At 44.8% G+C, this 25082-nt stretch overlaps 1 protein-coding gene across 1 annotated transcript in view; it reads left to right on the forward strand.

Moving 5' to 3' along the window:
• Positions 1-7239: 7239 nt before the first annotated feature.
• The window catches only part of SUPT3H (SPT3 homolog, SAGA and STAGA complex component), a 712666-nt gene continuing 694823 nt past the window's right edge, over positions 7240-25082 (forward strand). Inside the window, exons 1-2 of the mRNA XM_075341184.1 lie at positions 7240-7330; positions 10649-10755. Of these exons, the coding sequence (XP_075197299.1) occupies positions 10649-10755 (107 nt within the window). The 5' untranslated portion in view covers positions 7240-7330. The remainder of the gene's footprint in view (positions 7331-10648; positions 10756-25082) is intronic.

The following is a 25082-nucleotide window of genomic DNA, read 5'->3' on the forward strand; positions in this document are numbered from 1 at the left end:
AGTGCAGTCTGGTGTATTCCACAGACCCCTAGCCTTGTATGGACGAGTGCAATCCAATAATCAGATCCAACGCTGCGATATATTCCTTGGACCAGCATGTTGTTCCAAGTGTGATCCGATGTTACGTGTGTGTGTTTTTCCTCACGCACAACATGTCCGTTTTTCTCCAGCATCACGCAGGCACGGACCCGCGAAAGTCAATGGGTCTGTGTCTGCACGTATGTGACACGTAGCATATACGTGTGCTATCCGTACCGTCCATATCACTTTTTTTGTGGTTTCTGGATGTGATGTCGGTCAATCTTTTTTGTCTGTGGATGTCAGTCAATCTCCCTCTGTCGGTCGGTCGGTATCTTTCTCTGTCAGATGATCGCTCTGTCTGTCTGTCACTCTGTCTGTCCCTCTCTCTGTCCATCAGTCGGTCTCTCCACTCCTCTCATACTTACCGATCCCCGATCACCGGCGCGGCGCTGCACATCTGTCAAAAAGCTCCGGCGGCTTTTACTGTTTTGAAAATGCCGGCCGCTGATTATTCAATCTAGTATTCACTGCTTTCCCCATCCACCGGCGCCGATAATTGGTTACAGTTAGTCCCACCCCCACGCTGAGTGACAGCTGTCTCACTGTAACCTATTACAGACAACGGTTGGCGGGTCTATACTGTGCAGTAATATAAATAAATAAATAATACATTTAAAAAACAGACGTGCGGTCCCCCCCAATTTTGATACCAGCCATGGTAAAGTCACACAGCTGAAGGCTGGTATTCTCAGGATGTGGGCCTCCACGTTATCGGGAGTCCCCCAGCCTAACAATATCAGCCAGCAGCCGCCCAGAATTGCCGCAACAATTAGATGCGACAGTTCCGGGACTCTACCCGACTCATCCCGAATTGCCCTGGTGCGGTGGCAATCGAGGTAATAAGGAGTTAATGGCAGCCCATAGCTGCCACTAAGTCCTAGGCTATTCAAGGAATGCGTCTGCATGAGATACCTTTCATGATTAACCTGTAAGTAAAAGAAAATAAACACACACATTCACAAAAACCTTTATTTAGAATAATAAACAAAAACAAACACCCTCGTTTACCACTTTAATATGCCCCAAATACCCATCCATGTCCGGCGTAATCTATGGAGGTCCCACGATGCTCTCAGCTCTGCTTCATGAAGCTGACATACCATGACCGCTCTCTGTCAACTCCAAGCAGCAACTGAAGTGAGCCGCGCAAGCACCGATGACGTCACTCAGGTTACTCGCGGCTACCGCTGGATTCTCCAACTGTGACAGCGAGTCGCCCAAGTGACTGAAGTGAGCTGCGCGATCTGCAATGAAGTCACAGGTGAGTTGCGGTGAGCATAAGCCATTACACGGATATCACACGTACCGGCGAAATGGACATAAAAAGCGTAACAGGGACCCGAAAAACGGAACGTGAGACAAGCACGTGTTTTTTGCGGAAGTGTGGCAGAGACCTTACAGACAGATATACGGTCAGTCTGGATATTGCGGTCAGTATATGGACTGTGAAATATATTCTGTGAACAAGGTCCAACAACCAGGCAAACCAGGACACATAGCAGGGCCCACTTTGTCCGTGATGGGGACACACTCTGCCCTGTGCGCACTCATTTATGGAATGAGCTCAGGAGCTGAGTGCTCTCCATAGAGTGAGGACGTCCACTGCGTTATACAGCCAGCAATCAAGTCTCATGGCTCAAATTCCAGCAGTGTAACCCATGAGATGCCACAGTCATTTGTGACAGCAGCATCTAAAAGGTTGGAAACCTGGTACCAATGGCACTGCCACGGCAGCCAGGAGCAAACTCTTGGCCCCCATGTCTGTACACCTATCAGTAATTTTCCAATATTACTATATTGCATTGACGGTTGCAGGATCCTTATGTCCCTGGAACGTTACCACTTCACAACCTTTGACGTATATTTACATCAAAGGTAGTGTCCCCAGGGCCTATGATACTGGTTAGCACGCTGAGCCTGCAATCTTTCTGTGATGCTAGTCACTACTTACGAATAATATAGACTGAAGCGTAGTCAGACAAGCCAGGGTCAGCAAACAGGAGGACACGTCAGGACACAGGGAGTAAGCAGAAACGCAGTCAAGTCACAGGCCGAGGGTCAGAATTCCAGGAGAGAAAGTATAGATTCAGGGAGCACAGAGACGTGGTCAGGAAGCCGTCAAGGTCTAAAGCCAGGAGGTAACAACAAAAACAGGAAGGGGGCAAAGACGTAGTCAGATAACGGTCCGGGGTCAAGAAACTTAGATCAGAACAGACACAAGCCACGAGCACAACTGCAGAACCAGGAAGTACGACTGGCGAGGTTCGGGGAGAGCATGCTCAGTAATGAAATAGAGCAATTACCAGGAAGGTGGAACACCGGAGTAATCAGCACCTCCCAGAACCTGCATGGAAACCAGCGCTGTCAAACAACCTGCCAGCTAGTGCTCAAAGAAACACAGCAGAGCATCTCCAAATATGCAAAATGCTCTGCACAAAGTAAACATGTCCCTGCCAGCTCTGTAGTGTAGCAGAGCATCATCTGAGTGCAAGATACTCCGCACAGAGGAATTGTCACACTTTCCCTGCACATGTTGGCTGACCTATCAACTAGTCAGAGATTGATGGCGGGATTTAAGGAGCCCTGGCAGCGAGCGCCTCACTCCCCCTCTCATTCGCAGCTGCATAACATGATAGCAGGGGCCCGATGGGTTGTCATGACAGCAGGGGTCCACTGATGACCCCTGTATCTGTCATGACGTAGTTCCTGTGAACGCCGGCTGTGAGCGGCATTCATAGGAGATGATGAATTCTTCTGTACAGAGCGGTGCTGACGCTGATATCCTGCTCCATAAAGGGGACTAATAAATAATAAAAAGTGAAAAAAAAGTTTTTACATTTTGAAAACAACAAAAACCCCCACAAAAGTTCAAATCACCCCCCTTTGCCACATTGAAAATAAAACAATCAACAAAATAAAAATACACATATTTCATATCGCTGCTTTCAGAAAAGCCCGGTCTATCAAATATAAAATCAATTCATCCGATCGGTACACGACGTGGCAAGAAAAAAAATTAAAAACTCCAGAATTATTTTCCTTGGCCTCCGCAACATTTCAATATAATATAATCAAAAAAATCTACCAAAAAATGGTATCAGTCAAAATGTTTAGGCTGCAAAAAATAAGCCGTCACTGAATCCCAGATCCCAAAATATAAAAACACTACAGTTTTCAGAAAAATGCACCAAATGAAAATTATTATTATTTCTTTTTTTTACAGTTTTCTGATTTTTTTTCACCCTTTAAATGAAAGCAAACCTATGCATGTTTGGTATCTACGAACCCGTACCGACCTGAGGAATCATATTGCGAAGTCGGTTTTACCAAATAGTTAACACAATAAATAAAAAAACTTGGAATTGCACTTTTTTTTTGCAATTTTATCGCACTTGGAGGTTTTTTTTTTGCCGTTTTCCAGTACAATATGGAGCAGAATGAATGGTGTTGTTCTGCAAAAAAAGTGTCCTCAAATGGCTATAATGGCTATGTTGACGGAAAAATAAAATGGAAATGAACCCTCTCTCCCCCAAAAAAAGGAAAATGTCAAGTCCATGAAGGGGTTAAAACGTAAGAGATGAAAACATTTTGTATCGCCACGTGCGGAAGTGTCTGATCTAATAAAATATAATATTTACCAAACTTTGAACCCCAATATATATATATATATATATATATATACATATATATATATATATATATATATATATATATATATATTTTATATATATATATATATATATATATATATATATTTTATATATATATATATATATATATATATATATATATACATACATATATATATATATATATATATATATATATATATAAAAATGGCAGTGTTTATTCCTAAAAAATTGAATAAAAATAGAAAATAAAAACATATTGACCTCAAAATGGGAATGTTACCTCAGATAAATGGCGAGAGAAAAAAAACAAAAAAAAATAATTATGGTTCTTCGAAAAGCTGGAGCAGGTGCAACCCCAGTCACAGGAGCATACCTCCCAACCGTCCCGGATACAGCGGGACAGTCCCTCTTCTGAGCCTTTGATCCCGGGTCCCGCCCGTGAGGCTGTTTGTCACGGCTCCACCCACCCACTGTAGCCCCGCCTCGCTGTTTCTCCCTTCTACTATTCATTACAGAGCCGAGCGCGCACCTACTCCTGTGACTGCTGCTGAGGTATGAATCACCCCCTGCAGCAGAGCGACCCCTCCCTGCAGCAGAGCGATCCCCCCTCCCCCAGAGCCGACCCCCCCAGTCCCGGAGCCTGCGTTTGTCTGCAGCTGTTCTCTGACTCCCCGTGTGCGGCTTCTCACTGCTGCAGACACGCGGGGAGTCAGGAAGCTGAGGAGACCGTGCAATCAGCACTTATCTCCTGCAGATAGCAGTGACAATAACCTATGCAGAGTGACATCTGCAGGCTTCTATTACCGATCAGTGGTCTCCTGCCTGTGGAGCAGAGCTGCTGGGTCCTAGCTTCCCAACAGCTTCAGCTCTGCTTTATCCTGGCTGCCCTACCAGTTAAAGGGAACCTGTCAGCAGAAATTTCACAATAAAAATAAAAGATTCCCCTCTGCAGCTCCTGGGCTGCTTTTAGAAGGGTTCCTGTTGTTATTGTGCCCCCTTTGAGACCTACAAAAATACTTTATGAAGTCTTACCTTTTTGTATGCAAATGTGTTTTTATGGTCACGGGGGCGGGCTGTCTGGCGTCCGTTATTCCCCCTCCGTGACCATAAAAACAGATTTGCATACAAAAAGGTAAGACTTCATAAAGTATTTTTTTAGGTCTCAAAGGGGGCACAATAGCAACAGGAACCTTTCCAGAATGCAGCCCAGGAGCTGCAGAGGGGAATCTTTTATTTTTTTTGCTAAATTTCTGGTGACAGTTTCCCTTTAAAGGGAGCAGTTCTGGTGTATATTGCTAATCCCTCCCTAACTGTCCCTGTATACACTAGCATAGATAAAGGCATCTATAGAAAAAGTATTTTTAAAGAGCTTATATCTTATGCTAATTAGCGCGGGGACTAGTCCCAAGGGCGTTACTTCACTTGGCTAGTCGGCTCATATAGCTGTTAGTACTCACACAGGGGCGTAATAACATGCTAACATGCTATGCGAGCCGACTAGCCAAGTGAAGTAACGCCCTTGTGACTAGTCCCCGTGCTCATTAGCATAAGATATAAGATCTTTAAAATATTTGTTCTTGATCTCTTTATCTATGCTCGTGTATACAGGGACGGTTAGGCAGGGATTAGCAATATACACCCAGAACTGCTCCTGGCTCTGAGTGCATATTGCACCTGACAGGTTCACTTTAAAGGGAACCTGTCACCAGATTTGGGGCCTATAAGCTGCGGCCACCACCAGCGGGATCTTATGTACACATTCTAACATGCTGCATACCTCCCAACCGTCCCGGATACAGCGGGACTTTCACGCTTTACGTTGTTTGTCCCGTTGCCACGGGCGGGACGGCCGGCTCCCGGGCTCCGCCCACCCACTCTCTCTCCGCCTCCCTGCTTTTCCCTCCTACCATCCTAGTAGACGTGGCATAGAGAGGAGCGCTGCCTGTGCTGCTGCTGGTACAGTAAACTAATCTCCCCAGCGCTGATTTCCCTCCCTCCCCCCTCACCCCCTGCCGCCTGTCTGTGCGGGCGCCCCCCTGCCGCCTGTCTGTGCGGGCGCCCCCCTGCCGCCTGTCTGTGCGGGCGCCCCCCTGCCGCCTGTCTGTGCGGGCGCCCCCCTGCCGCCTGTCTGTGCGGGCGCCCCCCTGCCGCCTGTCTGTGCGGGCGCCCCCCTGCCGCCTGTCTGTGCGGGCGCCCCCCTGCCGCCTGTCTGTGCGGGCGCCCCCCCGCCGCCTGTCTGTGCGGGCGCCCCCCTGCCGCCTGTCTGTGCGGGCGCCCCCCTGCCGCCTGTCTGTGCGGGCGCCCCCCCTGCCGCCTGTCTGTGCGGGCGCCCCCCTGCCGCCTGTCTGTGCGGGCGCCCCCCTGCCGCCTGTCTGTGCGGGCGCCCCCCTGCCGCCTGTCTGTGCGGGCGCCCCCCTGCCGCCTGTCTGTGCGGGCGCCCCCCTGCCGCCTGTCTGTGCGGGCGCCCCCCTGCCGCCTGTCTGTGCGGGCGCCCCCCCGCCGCCTGTCTGTGCGGGCGGCCCCCCTGCCGCCTGTCTGTGCGGGCGCCCCCCTGCCGCCTGTCTGTGCGGGCGCCCCCCTGCCGCCTGTCTGTGCGGGCGCCCCCCTGCCGCCTGTCTGTGCGGGCGCCCCCCTGCCGCCTGTCTGTGCGGGCGCCCCCCCTGCCGCCTGTCTGTGCGGGCGGCCCGCCGCCTCATTGTGCGGGCGGCCGGCCGCCTCTCTCTGCGGGCGGCTGGCCGCCTCTCTGTGCGGGCGGCCCGCCGCCTGTCTGTGAAGGCGGCCGGCCGCCTGTCTGTGAAGGCGACCGGCCGCCTCACTGTGGCTGCCTGCGTGTCCGTGCTGGAGGCCCGCCGGCTGCCTGCGTGTCCGTGCTGGAGGCCCGCCGGCTGCCTGCGTGTCCGTGCTGGAGGCCCGCCGGCTGCCTGCGTGTTTGTGGATGGGGAGTGGATATGGGCGTGACTGTGAAATGGGTGTGGTTAGGGGGCGTGGCCTAAAAATTTGCCGCGGCGCGCTACGCGCGCCGCAAACTTTGTCCCTCTTTTCCTTCTTTAAAAGTTGGGAGGTATGCACAGGAGGTTATATGTTCATATCACCTCATCTAAGACCATAAAAAAGCATAAATTATATAATGTGATAATATAATAAAAGATTACATTTATTATTTTTTTTTTAAAAAATAGTAATTTAGGAAACTGCAAAAAAACCTTTGTTGCCCATAGCAACCAATCAAAGAGCAGCTTTCATGATGAATATTCGGCTGTTCACAAACGAAAGCTGCGCTGTGATTGGTTGCTATGGGAGACAAGGAAATTCTTTATTTTGCATTGTTTTCAGAAATATGTCACAGGTTTATGAGTAAACGAGGCTACACTCGAAATCAGACACTCATTTAGCATTTTGAGCTGCTACGAGACTCATTCGGAGTATGAAGAAGTTTGGTCCTCATCGCCCACCGTATCTAAAAGCAGGAAGTTGAAAGCTTATCGCGTTGCTGATTGGTTCCCGGCAGCCATGTTTAATTAGGGAGTCGGAAAGTTCCGGCCATGTTTGTTGAGGGCAGCTTGCTGTCCATATGGGCAGTCTGCTTGTAGATCTGCTGCACAACTCTCATAAAGGCGGTAAGTGACTGCAGAGCGGCTGCGTCCTCCGGTCTCCACAGTGTGACCTGTGTCCTGTGAAATAAACCTCAAAATGGCGGAAAAGTGGGGATTGATGGGAGTTATGGCAGTGCCTGCTGATGTAGCAGAGCTGTAGTGCTGCCTCTGTGCAGACAGACACTTTATCTGCACACTAGGAGTGCGAGGTGACACACTCCACTCTGCTACACGTGCTTAGTGTTATGGTGCAGTCCAGAACTCCAGGAAAAGGGGCCCAGCTGGCTCCTCTGTATATTATGGGTATTTAACCCCATAAAGGATACAGACTGTTTTGTGTTTTTTTTTCTCCCCCCTTTTTTTTTTCTTTTACCAAGCATTAGATTTTTTTTTAGTTTGTGCTGAAAAAATGACTCTCCAGGTCAGTGCGAGTGCGGAGACACCAAACATGCAGCGTTTATTCTGGTGCCTTTAAAAAAAAAATAAAAATCGAATTTTGTAAAAAAAAAACAAAAACAGAAAACATATACGTATATTTTAACTCTTTAACTTTTTTTTTTATTATTCCTGTTGGATGTAACCAAATGAGGGGCTTGGTTTTTTTTGTGCTACAAGCTGAGAAATTATATTCAGAACATTGTAAAAACCAACAAAAAAACTTTTTTCTAACATTTTCTTTTTTATTTTTTTTAATTTTACCATTGATGGAAACAAGTGAGAGCTTGTTTTTTGCGACACCAGCACATTATTTATTTTATTTATTTATTTAATTTGGGGGGGGGGGGGGGGCGGGAGAGAGGGTTCAGCTTCAGAAAAATGCCAATTCTTAATTAATTTTCAATTTAATTTTCTTTACTGCGTTTACCTTGCATATTATATCATTTTAAATATGATCCTGACTGCACTTTATTTTTTATTATTTTTAGATGGGTTAAAGGGGTGATTAAAACTTTTTTTTTTTTTTTTTCATGCTTTTGTCTATTATTATTATTTTATTTTGTTTTTATTACTTTTGACATGTAATATATGCAGTACAGACCTAAAGTTTGGACACACCTCATCTCTAGAACAACTGTTAAGAGGAGACTTTGTGCAGCAGGCCTTCATGGTAAGGCTATGTGCGCACAGTGCGTTTTTCGCGGCATTTTTGCACGTTTTTCGGGTGCGTTTTTGGCCTCAAAACTGCATGACTTTGCTTCCCCAGCAAAGTCTATCAGTTTTCATTTTTGGTGTTCGCACACAACTGTTTTTTTAAGCTGCGTTTTTTAGCTTGAAAAAAAAAAATGGACATATCAATTCTTCCCTGTGTTTTTCTGCGTTTTCCCCCCATGCAATGCATTGGAAAAACGCAGCAAAACGCAGAGATCAAAAACGCAGCAAAACGCAGCCAAAAACGCACCAAATCGCGGTAAAAACGCAGGTGCGTTTTTGTGCATTTTTAGCGGCCAAAAACGCAGCGTCAAAAAAACACAGCGTGCGCACATAGCCTAAAATAGCTGCTAGGAAACCTCTGCTAAGGACAGGCAACAAGCAGAAGAGACTTGTTTGGCTAAAGAACACAAGGAATGGACATTAGACCAGTGGAAATCTGCTTTGGTCTGATGAGTTCAAATTTGAGATCTTTGGATCCAACCACCGTGTCTTTGTAGAAAAGGTGAACGGATGGACTCTACATGTCTGGTTCCCACCGTGATGCATGGAGGAGGAGGTGTGATGGTGTGGGGGTGCTTTGCTGGTGACACTGTTGGGGATTTATTCAAAATTGAAGGCATACAGAACCAGCATGGCTACCACAGCATCTTGCAGCGGCATGCTATTCCATCCGGTTTGTGTTTAGTTGGACCATCATTTATTTTTCAACAGGACCATGACCCCAAACACACCTCCAAGCTGTGTAAGGGCTATGTGACTAAGAAGGAGAGTGATGGGGTGCTACGCCAGATGACATGGCCTCCACAGTCACCAGACCTGAACCCAATCGAGATGGTTTGGGGTGAGCTGGAGCGCAGAGTGAAGGCAAAAGGGCCAACAAGTGCTAAGCATCTCTGGGAACTCCTTCAAGACTGTTGGAAAACCATTTCCGGTGACTACCTCTTGAAGCTCATCAAGAGAATGCCAAGAGTGTGCAAAGCAGTAATCAAAGCAAAAGGTGGCTACTGTGAAGAACCTAGAATATAAGACATATTTTCAGTTGTTTCACACTTTTTTATGTATTTCATTCCACATGTGATAATTCATAGTGTTGATGCCTTCAATGTGAATCTACAATTTTCAGAGTCATGAAAATAAAGAAAACTCTTTTGAATGAGGTGTGTCCAAACTTTTGGTCTGTACTGTATATTTTTTATTTTGTTCATCTTTAAATCCACCAAAGGGAGTTGATTGATTGCATGCACTACTACTACTTATTATTGTAAATAATAATAATAATAATAAAAATAATATCATTTACAATAATAAGTAGTAGTAGTGCATGCGATCATTCAACTCCCTTTGGTGGATTTAAAAAGGAACAAGTAAAATAATAATGTCAAAAGTAATGAAAATAAACAAAATAAAATAAGTAAAATATTATCATATTGTTTGTTTTTATTACTTTTGAATATATTTTTTATTAATAATTTATTTATTTTTAAATCCAACAAAAGGGGGCTGAATGATCGCTTGCACTATATACTGCAGTGATTCAATATGGCAGTACATCATTAAAATCAAAACCTAATGAAGGCAGGTCAGATTGCTGGCAGCATTTAAAGGGGTTGTCCAGTGAAATCATGTTATTGCCTATCTGCAGGATAATTGATTATTATTTATTTTTTTTTATTTTTTTTTTTTTTTTATTACTGGAGCCCAACTGTTGGACCCCGCTTTGATTGGCTAAACAGGGACTTATTTGTTTGCCCGGTCTGTTGGAGACCCCTATGCCGCTCCATTTACCCTATCAGTACTGAAAAAATTTGAGTGCAGACAAATAGAAAATGAATGGAACAATGGTCAAGTATACTTCATTCTAACGGACAAAAAAGGTTGACTTTTCTGCCAATCGGTGGAGTCCCTGACATCAAACCCCACCAATTTGTAAGTTGTTGCCTTTCCTGTGGATGGATGGTATCTTGCTTTCATCAGACATCTTTAAGTGGTTAAAAATCAGCAATCTGGATTCACCCAACTCACTGCTGTTGAAGGCAGATGCTGGCTGTATAACACAGCCGACACCTATCCTGGAGAGATCTCTCGTTGATCAGATATAATAAAGAGCTGATGGGTGATTTCGGGCATCTGCCCCTGTGTCTAACCCTTGTGAGGTGGCAGGATGCTTGATAACCTTTTTATCTTTCATAGATGAGCCTCGGCACTCCATCGCCTAATACCATGTCGTCTGCCACCGCATCGTCTGGGAAGGGAGCAGGAAAGCTGACCAGTTTTGTCCCCGAACTCCAGAGCATGATGTGAGTGACCTGTTTTATACATATATTCCTATATGGTTCTTTATATCTTGTGAAATACAATACCTAGATACAGACTTGTCGGAGAACCGTTCAGAGATTTCCACGATGTGGAGAGAGGAGAAAGTCTTTATTCTCAGAGCGAGTGCAGAAAACTGCCTTGTGCAAAGGAAAGATGGAAATGAGAGCTGGATATAAGCTCTTGTTTCAGAATGATCCCTGGAACTGTCAATTCCTTGGTTAACATGGATGAAAAGTGCCTGTTTAATATCTCAGCCTTTTCTTTGTCCTCTCTAATTATCCTGTTATAATCTTTTATGGGGCCGATGGGATTGATGAATTTATAACATTTTTGGGGGTTTATTTTCATGTCTGTGGCAGTTTTTGTTTTAGTAGATAATTTTGCTAGCTTAATTTCTTTTTTACATTTCTAATTGAGAATTTTATACTTTTGAAATGCGATTTCTGCAGCTGCAAAAGCAAGTGAGGTTTTAGGGTGTATAAAAAGAGAGATTAGATCCCGGGAGCCCAGCATATTGTTACCCCTCTATAAGTCACTTGTAAGGCCACATCTGGAATATGGGATCCAGTTTTGGGCTCCACATTTTAAAAAGGACATTCAGAAGTTAGTCAGTTCAAAGGCGGCAACTAGATTATTGCAAGGAATGGAGGCCGCCCGTATGATGAGAGGTTGGAAAAGTTGGGTTTGTTTAGCTTAGAGAAAAAAAAGGTCTCAGAGGAGATGTCATTTATATGTATAAATACATGTGTGGTCAATATAAAGGACTGGCACATGACTTATTCCTTCCAAATACAATACTAGGGACCAGGGGGCACTCACTGCGAGTGGAAGAAAAGCGATTCCGGCAGCTAAAATAGGAAAGGGTTCTTTACAGTTAGAGCATTCCACAATCTGACTACTCTATCGCATCAAAAGGAAATTCTGAAATTTTAATTCAGGCAGCAAACTATATGGCAGGGCATATGAAAACGAGGGAAAGCAGATTGCAAGCTAAAAGAGTACAATTTTCTAAAGGTAACCATTAACATTACATCACTTCATACATGTGGATTCTTTACTGTAAGAGCTGTGACAAAATGCAATTTTCTAGATGTTGCAATGGTTGATTCACCTCAACAGAGATCCTAATGTCCTGTCTAGAATGAAGAAACATTACAAGTAGCATTCTACTTCACCATAGATGTGGATTCTTTACTGTAAAAGCAGTAACATGATGGAATTTTCTACCATGTTTTTTTTCTGCTTAGTGTTTTTGTCCTAAATTGTGCTGTTATCCCCTAACCTCTGTAGACCCATCCTGAGACCAGGTCTCTGAAGAGCCTCTTCTGAATAGAGGAGAGGTGGCATGTGCACCCTTCCCTCTACTCCATTCATTTTCAGTGGGAGTGATGGGGACGGCCGCGATCAGTTAGAACCCCATTAATCAAGATGTTCTCCCTTGTCATATATTAGGTTACAACTTTACATTTTGGGGCAAACCCTTTAGGTTAAAGTAAAATTGTTTTTTACTGTGTTTACTATATTATTTTGTGTTTTTGGTTTTGTTTTTTTTTTTTCCCACCGCATGTACTCAAGTAATAGTCACCTAGATGGGGGTTCACATGGTTTCTTGAAGAATAAATATTGTATTGCTTAACTGCTAGATGAGGAATAAAAAGAAAAAGGGGTTTCTCCAAAGGTAAGAAATACTCAAGAAACCGGACGCATTATAGAAAAACTATTAGTGATGAGCGGGCACTACCATGCTCGGGTGCTCAGTACTCGTAACTAGTGATGAGCGGGCACTACCATGCTCGGGTGCTCAGTACTCGTAACTAGTGATGAGCGGGCACTACCATGCTCGGGTGCTCAGTACTCGTAACTAGTGATGAGCGGGCACTACCATGCTCGGGTGCTCAGTACTCGTAACTAGTGATGAGCGGGCACTACCATGCTCAGGTGCTCAGTACTTGTAACTAGTGATGAGCGAGCACTACCATGCTCAGGGGCTCAGTACTCGTAACTAGTGATGAGCGGGCACTACCATGCTCAGGTGCTCAGTACTTGTATCTAGTGATGAGCGGACACTACCATGCTCAGGTGCTCAGTACTCGTAACTAGTGATGAGCGAGCACTACCATGCTCGGGTGCTCAGTACTCGTAACTAGTGATGAGCGGGCACTACAATGCTCGGGTGCTCAGTACTTGTAACTAGTGATGAGCGGACACTACCATGCTCGGGTGCTCGGTACTCGTAACTAGTGATGAGCGGGCACTACCATGCTCAGGTGCTCAGTACTCATAACTAGTGATGAGCGGGCACTACCATGCTCAGGTGCTCAGTACTCGTAACTAGTGATGAGCGGGCACTACCATGCTCAGGTGCTCAGTACTCGTAACTAGTGATGAGCGGGCACTACCATGCTCGAGTGCTCGGTACTTGTATGTAGTGATGAGCGGGCACTACAATGCTCGGATGCTCAGTACTTGTAACTAGTGATGAGCGGGCACTACCATGCTCGGGTGCTCAGTACTCGTAACTAGTGATGTGCGGGCACTACCATGCTCGAGTGCTCGGTACTTGTAACTAGTGATGAGTGAGCACTACCATGCTCGGGTGCTCAGTACTCGTAAAGAGGAGTTCGACGCTCGAATGGGCACAACTTGCGTACCAAGTATAATGGAAGTCAATGGGAGAACTTGAGTATTTTTCCGGGAAATCTTCCTGAAAAATGCTCGACTTCCCCATTGACTTCCATTATACTCACGTACTTGAATAATATATGAACATAAGACCGGCACTCCAAAACTTGCAGTAATCTTTAGGATTTAATCCATAGAAGCACAGTACAAACAAAAAGAACGCGTTTTCGGCTAGACCTTTAGCCTTTGTCAATGCCGCATTGACAAAGGCTAAGGCTACGTGTCCACGGGAGAAAGTACCTGTGGATTTTTCTGCATCAAAATCCGCAGCTTTCCCCCGGAATCCGCACCTTAGCATAGGTGCGGATTTGACGCGGATTTCGTTGCGGATTTTGATGCGGATTTTGTCCATTGTACTCTTTTGTGTTTCTGAATAAAGCTTAGTCTGTTTTGAAGAAAAAAAAAGGCTCTTTATGTCATTTCCTGTCCCAACCCTCCTTTCTTCTCCATTATCCATTTTGTAATAAAGGGGCAGAAATGTTTAAAGGGAACTTGTCGCCACTTTTTTTGTAAAAAGCTGCGGCCAACACCACTGTGCTCTTATATACAGCATTTTAACAGACTGTATATAATAACCCAGTGGTGGCGGCCGCAGCTTACAGCCAAAAAATGTGGTGCCATGTTCCCTTTCACTATGGGTGGAGATAAGGGGGGGGGGGAATGAATAATAAAATACTGATAGGGGTGTGTTATAAGACGCCGAATATTATGGAAGAGGTAGAGAATATCCTCATAAAGCAAATTGATAAAGCAGCGAGTCTCGGAGAGGTAATTATTATGGGGGACTTTAACTATCCTGATATAAATTGGGGAACAGAAACTTGCAGTTCCAGCAAAGGAAATAGATTTTTGATAACAATGAAAGATAATTACCTTTCACAAATGGTACAGGACCCCACAAGAGGGGGAGCACTACTAGACCTTGTACTAACCAATAGGCCAGACCGCATATCAAATATACAAGTTGGGGGTTACTTGGGGAATAGTGATCACAAAATAATAAGTTTTCATGTATTCTTTAGTAAGATGTATAGTAGAGGGGCTACAAGGACACTAAACTTCAGGAAAGCAAATTTTAAACGGTTGAGAGATGATCTTAGTGCAATAAACTGGGATGATGTACTAAGTAATAAAAGTACACAAAGCAAATGGGAGACTTTTATGAGCATCCTGAATAGGGCTTGTGCAGAAAATATACCCTATGGGAACAAACATGCTAGAAATAGGAGGAAACCGCTATGGCTAAATAGAGCTGTAAGGGAAGCAATAAAAGAAAAACAGAAAGCCTTAAAAGAATTAAAGAGGGTAGGTAGTGATGAGGCATTATATAATTATAGAAAATTAAATAAAATATGTAAAAGCAAATTAAGTTAGCTAAGTTTGAGACAGAGAGACTCATTGCGAGAGAAAGTAAAAATAATCCTAAAATATTCTTTAACTACATAAACAGTAAAAAACTGAAAAGCGATAGTGTTGGCCCCCTTAAAAATAGTCTTGGTGAAATGGTGGAAGGGGATGAGGGTAAAGCCAACCTGCTGAATGACTTTTTTTCTACGGTTTTTATACAAGAAAATGCCATGGCAGATGACATGACCAGTGATACCATAAATTCACCCTTGAATATTACCTGCTTAACCCAGCAGGAAGTACGCCGCCGCCTCGAAATCACTAAGGTTGACAAATCTCCGGGCCCGGATGGCATACACCCCAGAGTACTACAGGAATTGAGTTCTGTGATAGATAGACCATTATTTTTAAACTTCTCAGATTCCTTAATAACAGGGTCGGTACCGCAGGACTGGCGCATAGCAAATGTGGTGCCAATATTCAAAAAGGGGACAAAAACTGAGCCGGGAAATTATAGGCCGGTAAGTTTAACCTCTACGGTTGGTAAAATCCTTGAGGGTTTCTTGAGAGATGCTATATTGGAGTATCTCAAGAAAAATAACCTTATGACAGAGTATCAACATGGGTTTATGAGGGATCGATCCTGTCAAACTAATTTGATCAGCTTCTATGAAGAGGTAAGTTCAAGCCTGGACCAGGGAAATGCAGTGGATGTTGTGTATATGGACTTTTCAAAAGCTTTTGATACGGTGCCACACAAAAGGTTGGTACATAAAATGAGAATAATGGGGATAGGGGAAAATATGTGTAACTGGGTTAAAAACTGGCTCAGTGATAGGAAACAAAGAGTGGTTATTAATGGTACGTACTCGGACTGGGTCTCAGTTCATAGTGGGGTACCACAGGGGTCAGTATTGGGCCCGCTTCTTTTCAACATATTTATAAATGACCTTGTTGGGGGCATGCGGAGTAGAATTTCAATATTTGCAGATGATACTAAACTCTGCAGGGTAATCAATACAGAGGAGGATAATTTTATATTACAGGGAGATTTATGTAAATTGGAGGATTGGGCTGAGAAGTGGCAATTGAAGTTTAATGTAGATAAATGTAAGGTCATGCACTTGGGTAGAGGAAATAACATTTATGATTATGTACTTAATTGTAGAACACTGGGTAAAACAGACACAGAAAAAGACTTGGGTGTATGGGTGGATGGTAAACTTCACTTTAGTGGACAGTGTCAGGCAGCTGCTGCCAGGGCTAATAAAATAATGGGATGTATTAAAAGAGCTAAAAGTGTTCATGAAAAAAATATAGTTCTACCTCTGTACAAGTCACTAGTGCGACCGCACTTATATACTGTGTAGAATTCTGGTCACCGATATATAAGAAGGACATAGCTGAACTGGAGAGGGTGCAGAGAAGAGCGACCAAGATTATTAGAGGAATGGGGGTGCTGCAATACCAAGACAGGTTATTAAACTTGGGGTTATTTAGTCTGGCTTAGGGGGGATCTAATCACAATGTATAAATATATGAGGGGACAGTACAGAGACCTTTCCAAAGATCTTTTTACACCTAGGCCTGCGACTGGAATACGGGGGCATCCGCTACGTCTTGAGGAAAGAAGGTTTAATCATAATCACAGACGAGGATTCTTTACTGTAAATGCTAAAATACTAAAATGCTAGTGCATGCCCTCATAATCTCCCGCCTCGACTACTGTAACATCCTCCTCTGTGGCCTCCCTGCCAACACGCTTGCCCCTCTCCAGTCCATCCTTAACTCTGCTGCCCGACTTATCCACCTCTCTCCTCAATACCACCCCGCTTCTCCTCTCTGCATGTCCCTCCACTGGCTTCCAATCTTCCACCGTATCCAATTCAAACTTCTAACACTGACCTACAAAGCTGTGCATAATCTTTCCCCTCCGTACATCTCCGAACTACTCTCCCACTACACTCCAACACGTCACCTCCGGTCCTCCCAAGATCTCCTCCTCTCCTCCTCTCTCATTCGCTCCTCACACAACCGACTCCAAGACTTCTCCCGAGCATCCCCAGTCTCCTGGAACTCGCTGCCTCAACACGTCAGACTATCCCCTACCCTTGCAAACTTCAAACGGAACCTGAAAACGCACCTGTTCAGAAATGCCTACAATCTACAATGAACTCGCTGCCGCCCGACCACCGTGCGGAGCTGCCGCCCGACCACCGTGCGGAGCTGCCGCCCGACCACCGTGCGGAGCTGCCGCCCGACCACCGTGCGGAGCTGCCGCCCGACCACCGTGCGGAGCTGCCGCCCGACCACCGTGCGGAGCTGCCGCCTGACCTACACCCCACCTATTGTCTCCTCCCCATAATCCTATAGAATGTAAGCCCGCAAGGGTAGGGCCCTCTTCCCTCTGTACTAGTCTGTCTACTGTAACTTGTATACGTATTTTGTATGTAACCCCCTTCTCATGTACAGCACCATGGAATAAATGGTGCTCTATAAATAAATAATAATAATAATAATAATACTGTACGAGCAGTGACTATGGAACTCTCTGCCGCATGATGTTGTAATGAGTGATTCACTACTAACATTTAAGCAGAGCCTGGACGCCTTTCTTGAAAAATTTAATATTACCAGTTATGTATATTAGATTTTATGACAGGGTATTGATCCAGGGAACTAGTCTGATTGCCGGATTTGGAGTCAGGAAGGAAATTTTTTCCCCATTGGAACTTGTTTGCCACATTGGGGTTTTTTTTGCCTTCCTCTGGATCAACATGTTAGGCTACGGGTTGAACTAGATGGACTTTCGCGAGCGCAGGCGGGTCAGCTGACTGCACACCGACAGCTGACGATGTGCACTCATGTGACCCGGGCACGGACGTCAGCCGGTACCAGCAGCCGGAAGAGAGCTTTGCAGCATCTCGAACACTGACGGCTGCTGGTACCGGCTGACGTCCGTGCCCGGGTCACATGAGTGCACATCGTCAGCTGTCGGTGTGCAGTCAGCTGACCCGCCTGCGCTCGCGAATTAAGTCAGCTGACCAGGGCTCTGATATCAGACGTTCCCAGCTGCTCAGAGCTGTCATGGATTATCGTCGGGGGATTCAGGGAGTAATAAAGATGGCAATCCAGGGATGTGTGTGTGTTTTTATTTCAAATAAAATTTTTCAAAAAGTGTTTTCTTTTCGTTATTACCAAACGGAGGTTCATAATGGCCGTGTCTACACAGGCATGACATTATGAACCTCGGGCTTAGTGCCAGTTTGCAGAAAACTGGCAGTAACCCCGTATTACCCAGCCAGCCAATGCATCAGGGCAGCTGGATGAGCCTCGGTACAGCACCTGAGAATGGCGCTTCACAACGGAGCCACCATTTTCAGGGGCAGCTGAGGACTGTTTTTCTCAGCGGGAGGGGCAGAGAATGCTTCAGCCTTATCCCGCTGAGAAGCACAGCCCTCAGTTGCTTGCTTGCATCGGGCTGGACAGTGAAAATACAGCGGAGCACATTTTTTTTTTTTTTTAAAAAAGAATTGTGAAAAAAGACCTGGGATCCTGTTTTGCCAGCTAAAAGCAAGCAGCCTGTAACTAGCTGCTTTTAGCTGGCAATCCAGAGTCCGGACACAACACGACTACACTGCCACTACTCTACACTACAAAATGGTGAAACTTCCTCTTCCTGAACTATCCTACATCACTTCCTGCGGATTTGTTTGCGAGATCCGCACCAAATCCGCAGGAAAAAGAGCCTGTGGGAACAGACCTGCGGATTTCACACCTTGCATTGACTTGCATGGGAAAAATCCGCAACAAAATCCGCAACAATAATTGACATGCTGCAGATTTTTCCGGATCAAAATCCGCGGAAAAATCCGCAGCATGGGCACAGCATTTCCAAAATGCCATTGAAATGGCTTGGAAGTGCCGCTGCTGCAGATTTTCGGCAAATCCGCGGTAAATCCGCGGCAATATCCGCGGCAATATCCGCGGTAAATCCGCAGCGTGGGCACATAGCCTTAAGGTCTAGCCGAAAATGTGTTCTTTTTGTTTGTACTGTGCTTCAATGGATTAAATCCTAAAGATTACTGCAAGTTTTGGAGTGCCGGTCTTATGTTCATATATTATGTGGGTGTGCCATCCCTTGACCGAGCACCTGCAATTTTGAGTGCCGCCTGGATATCGTTTCTCATCACTCACGTACTTACTCGAGTCACGCCCATCCGAGTGTCCCGAGCATGGTAGTGCTCGCTCATCACTAAAAGCTATTGCACAAGCGTCAAAAAGTGCAACACGTTGGATCCTATCTGCAATCATGCATCCAGGCTCTGATTCATGCTGGCCGTGGAGTGGGCAGCATGAATCAACTGATCCCCTTTAATATACTGTATGATCAGTGGGGTTGGTGACCAATTTCTGGTACCCCAACCTAACATGAGTACAAGAGTCAGTGTCCCCATTTCCTCAAAAATTAGGAACTGATAAATGTGTGCTTGAGAACTTACAGCCTTGTGTTCTCAGAGAACTAAGCACAGTTGAGAACTTAAACCCTCGTGTTCTCAGAGAACTAAGCGCAGTTGAGAACTTACACCCTCGTGTTCCCAGAGAATTAAGCGCAGTTGTGAACTTACACCCTCGTGTTCTCAGAGAATTAAGCGCAGTTGTGAACTTACACCCTCGTGTTCTCAGAGAACTAAGCGCAGTTGAGAACTTACACCCTTGTGTTTTCAGAACACTTAGCCTAGTTAGTGTAAAACCATTACTCCTGATATTTAAATTGTACAAAAAAAATAAACTGTCACAATTTTTATATAAAGACAAAAAAAAGCTTTAAAAATATACTGTAACATTTGCCTTGTCCTGTACCATCTTTTTACAAATTGTTTCTGATGATGTTGTGTCTCCAATGAATGTGGTGGCCACTTAAGGCCCAATACAATATCAGTTTGGTCCCCTTTTAATGTACAATCAGTGGGGGACCAATTTCTGCAGCTCCCATCTAACATGAGTACAAAAGTCCTGTTTTCGCCGCTCCCCAAAAAATTAGAAGCATGAATGTGTGCTTGATAACTTATGACCTTGTGTTCTCAGAGAACTAAGCGCAGTTGAGAACTTGCACCCTTGTGTTTTCAGAGAACTAAGCGCAGTTGAGAACTTACATCCTCGTTTTCTCAGAGAACTAAGCGCAGTTGAGAACTTACACGCTTGTGTTTTCAGAACACTTAACCTAGTTAGTGTAAAACCATTACTTCTGATATTTAAATTGTACTAAAAGAGATTGAACTGTCAAAATGTATATAAAAAAAGAGTTAAGACTACACTGTAACATTTTGCCCCGTCCTGAACCATCTTATTACAAATTGTCTCCAATGGTGTTGTGTTTCCAATTAATGTTGTGGCCACTTAAGGCCCAGCACAATAACAGTTTGGTCCCTTTTTAATGTATTATTAGTGGTGGACCAATTTCTGGTACTGTCACATGACATGAGAACGAGTCCTGTGTCCCCCGCAAAATTAGAAAGGATGAATTTGTGCTTGATAACTTACAACCTTGTGTACTCAGACAACTAAGCACAGTTGGGAACTTACACCTTTGTGTCTTCAGAACACTTAGCCTAGCTTGTGTAAAATCATTAGATCTGATACTTAAATTGTACTAAACCATCTGAACCATCTTTTTACAAATTGTTTCCAATGATGTTGGGTCTCTGAGATGAATGTGATGGCCAGTTAAGGCCCAATACAATAACAGTTTGTCAATTCTGAAATCATTCCATGATATAATGATGACTGACCGTCAGGATAACTGCATCACACATCGCTCAAGTCCATTGGCCAAATAAATCGTCCGCGTCAGCCGTACATTAGCTCTGTGAACTGTCTCCTACCTGCCAGCAACCCCATTTGTAGCCCCAGCCCAACATCATGGTCTGTGACGTCGCATTGGGTCCTCCAAAGTAGACGAGTCGCTGGGGATGCCGACGGGAAGGAGGAGTTTTGTTGGGCTTCCATCCGCCAACCTCAGATTACTAACATGGCTGCTGGACCAGCGTCGTCTCTAATAATAACCCTTTAATGAGCCACTAGAAGAAGGTACTTCATCGGTGGACTGGCCAAAAGTGAATGTGATCACTGCATACAAAAAAAGACAGTGCTAACCTATAGGCAGTACATAAGCCGCCATTTGGTTCTGTGTGTTGGCGCCAAATGTTTTTTTTTTTTATTTTTTTATTTTTGTAGATTTCCTTTATTTTTATCTTTTAAAGCTTATGTGAATGGTAATTTTCTGCTTCATTTAGGTAACATTTTAGGAGTATTAATTAGAATGTGTCATTCCGGGTAATTGCAGGGTTACGCTGCGTTCACTTTTTAAGTGTTGGGATAAGATAATTTAGGGAATAAACCGGTAATTTACATTGTAGGCCGTCGGTGAGTGCTTCACATTGATCACGTAATTATCATCGTGACTCAGGGATTCGATAATCCATGCTTCTGTATTTGCCAACAGCAGATTAGCACTGTCTGTAAGCATGGGGTTAGTTTGAGACCCTTATCGATGTCATGCGACAGGTCACGTCTTCTAAAGTGTCTCAATGAGACAGGCTGTTCACGAAGATGCTCGGATGTCTTGAGCACTCCATAGCCAAAGATACGCTTTGTGATGTGGTGGAAATAGTAGATATAGGTTAATATGTAGCGATAGATTTTTAGATCCTATAAAGATTCAGGATTCTGCATAACTTTTTGAAGATTTTTTTTTTTTGTGTTATTATAAGATGCACTTTTCCTCCCAAAAATTTGGGAAGAAAATGAGGGGTGCGTCTAAGAATCTGAATGTAGTTTACCGGGGGGTGGTGGAGAATGGTGACAAGAGGCAGGGGCGATGCTTGGGCACAGTGAGGCAGAGAAAACATCTAGAAATGTAGCTTACCGGGGAGGTACCGTGTTTTTCCAAAAATAAGCCCTAGCAGGGATTTTCAGCATTTTCGGAGAAAGGCTTAAATATAAGCCCTCCCCCGAAAATAAGCCCTAGTCGCGGATCAATAATGAAGTGTCCGTGCAGCTAAAAAAGATACAGATACTGCAGGACACTTCATTATACACAGCGGCACCCGGCAATTACACTCACCCGACACTGAGCGACAGGACCTGGAGTGATCTCACACACACACACACACACACACACACACACACACACACTAGATCTCGCACACATAATCAGATCGCGCACACACAAACATCGGATCACACACAAACATCAAATCACACACACAAACATCGGATCGTACACACACTCACCTCATCCAGCGACACCGATCTCTTCTCGCTGGCAGAAGCCTGAGAGGCAGTGCAGTGGAGCGTAACGAACAGGACCTGCGGCCGGACACGTGACTTGCTTCATTCCCTGCGGCCGTAAGTGCTGGATGTGATGTGAGTGTGTGTGTGATCTGCTGTGTATCTGCGATCGGCTGTGTAGGCCTGCGATCGGCTGTGTGAGCCTGCGATCGGCTGTGTGAGCCTGCGATCGGCTGTGTGTGCCTGTGATCGGCTGTGTGTGCCTGTGATCGGCTGTGTGTGCCTGTGATCGGCTGTGTGTGCCTGCGATCGGCTGTGTGTGATCTGCTGTGTATATCTGCGATCTGCTGTGTGTGTGTGATCTGCTGTGTGTGTGTGATCTGCTGTGTGTCTGTGATCTGCTGTGTTTGTGTGTGTGATCTGCTGTGTGTTATCTGCTGTGTGTCAGCTAGCAGCAGGGTAGGACGGCGTGCAGCACCGACCGGAGAGATCACAGGAGGACCTGGGAACCACGCAGACGTCCTGGTCTGGTGACTATGAGTCTCCTGGGAAGTGGGGGGGGAGTGTCTGCTTTTTTGAAGGGTAAACTTACCCCCAACTGTGTTTCTCCAAGAATAAGACCTCCAAAAATAAGCCCTAGTGCTTTTTTGGGGGGGCAAAAAAAAATATAAGACAGTGTCTCATTTTTGGAAAAACACGGTAAGAATGGTGACAGGAGTCAGGGGAGATGCTGCAGGGTGTGCGCTGCTCTGTGGTGCTGCGGGCGGTGAGGCAAGAGACATCCTGTGAAGAAGTCGGTGGTGAATGCTTCAAATAATGGTGCTCAGGAGTCGGTGTGTGCGCCAATGGAGCTCTCGGCTCAAGATCTCAGCTGCACACGTGCCACCTCCGGCCCATTGATGTCCCAGGAATGAAAGGAAAATGGCGCCCGGAGGTGACGCATGCGCAGATGAGATCTCTGCTTGTTAGTGAGTCGATAACTCAGTCTGTGCACGCTCGGACTCCAGGCGCCATTTCTTTGAAGCCCACACCGTCGACGTCTTGAGTATGTCCACTGCCTCACCTCCCAGCACAAAGCAGTACACAGCCCGCAGCATGGCTCCTGCCTCATGTCGTCATTCTTCACTATTCACCACTCCTGGATGTTTTCCCTGCCGCCGAATAGCTGCACCACCCACAGCATCACCCTGCTCCACGACTGCCCCTTCCTCCTATGACCTTGCTCCACACCGCTGCCGCCCCTTTTCCCGGTGAGACACCACCGGATTAGAGGATGGACCCCGTATTTTCTTAAATGTGGGGTGTTTCTAATAATCCGGTGTGTCTTATAAAATAAAAACTACGGTACTTCCTGACAGTAATTGAAGGGCAAACACATGTTGATCCAAAAAAACTTTGAATAGAAGAATGTGTAATGGTTTTATGGTAATTGGACTAAGCTCTCTGACAGCTCATGGGTGTAATCTGAAAAGATGACACCCATGTGCTTTCAGAGAGCTTAGTCCAATTACCATAAAACCATTCTAATTTATATTTGGGTAGGATGAAGGGCTCATTTAGACTCTGTTTTTATACATGTTTCTCCGATAGTTATAGCTGTTCACATGTCCGTGTTTTGCTGGCCAGTTGGCGTACAGTCAAGAACATTTTTTATCATAGTAACGGAGCAAATTAAAGTCTATGGGTCAGCGACAAACTTTGTCCTTGACTTTTTTGATAGAAAAAGCTTGAGAAACCTCGATAAATTTTATTTTATTTTTTTTGAATAGAAGAAAATCTGATTTGAAACTCTTATGGTAAAAAACGACCAAACGCTGAAATTTGATCCACTTCACTGATGAGAACTGTCTCGTTCTTTGCAACTGATTAAGGCCTCAAAGTAATGAAATTGACAAAATTTAAGAAAAAAAAAACCAAAAAAACGTTGTTCTTAGTGTATTTTTATTGGAAGCACAGCAGGCTGGAGCACCGGCTGCAGGAAGGCAATATTCCAGGCTTTAGATGTGAGGGCATGCCCTCTCCCCAGTGTGACTGTGAGCGACCTCACATAGTTTAGTAATTGCACACTTCGGCTGAGGAGACACCGCGGTGTTGCAATCCATGTGTTCGGACAGGCAGAATCCTGCGTAATTATCACCGTGGCCCTGACTGCTGAGAATAACGCGGAGAATGTGTGCATCACACAAGTTATCTGAGGATAGCGCTGCTCCTTACTCACGTCTGGAAGGAATAGACCGTCCTGTCACCCTCCCTATCTAGGGTCCTAGACGTGATCGTCCTGTAAGTTCTGCTGAACGCGCGTCTCGTCATCTTGTGTTTTGTTCCCAGCTGATTTTTTTTTTTTTTTTTGTCAGAGAACACAATATTGTAGTGACCGTGTGAAATATTAGGAATGTTGTCATGCTGGTGCCGAATGTGGAAATGTGATTTGTAGTTCTGTTCGCTTTTATGCACTAGACTCCTTAGTCAGGTAATTGCATTACATTAAGGCTATGTTCGCACCTTAAGTTATTTTTCTGCATTTTATTTTTTTGCAACAAAACCTGCTCTCTTGACAGTGGAAAAAAAGCTGCACATTTTGCTGCCTTTTTTTTTTATTTGCCGCCTTTTTTTATGCCTTTTTTGCTGCCTTTTTTGCCGCCTTTTTTATGCCTTTTTTATGCTTTTTTTTGCTGCCTTTTTTTTTTTATTTGCCGCCTTTTTTATGCCTTTTTTGCTGCCTTTTTTTTTTTTTTTTTGCTGCCTGTTCTTTACTACCTGTTCTGCTGACTTTTTTGTTTCTTTTTTTTTTTTTTTTTTTTTTCTTTTCCCCTGCCGGTTTCTTACGGCCTTTTCTGCTGCTGTTTTTTTTTTTTTCTTGCTTTTCTTTGCTACTTTTTTTTTTTTTTTTTGCTACCTTTTTTTGGTGTATCATTTGTCTAAAGTACATGTTTAAATATAGTTAGTTTCATTCACAACAAAAAAAAATGCAATAAAAACAGCAAAA

Source organism: Anomaloglossus baeobatrachus, chromosome 3, assembly GCF_048569485.1.
Source record: "Anomaloglossus baeobatrachus isolate aAnoBae1 chromosome 3, aAnoBae1.hap1, whole genome shotgun sequence".
NCBI classification, from domain to species: Eukaryota; Metazoa; Chordata; class Amphibia; order Anura; family Aromobatidae; genus Anomaloglossus; species Anomaloglossus baeobatrachus.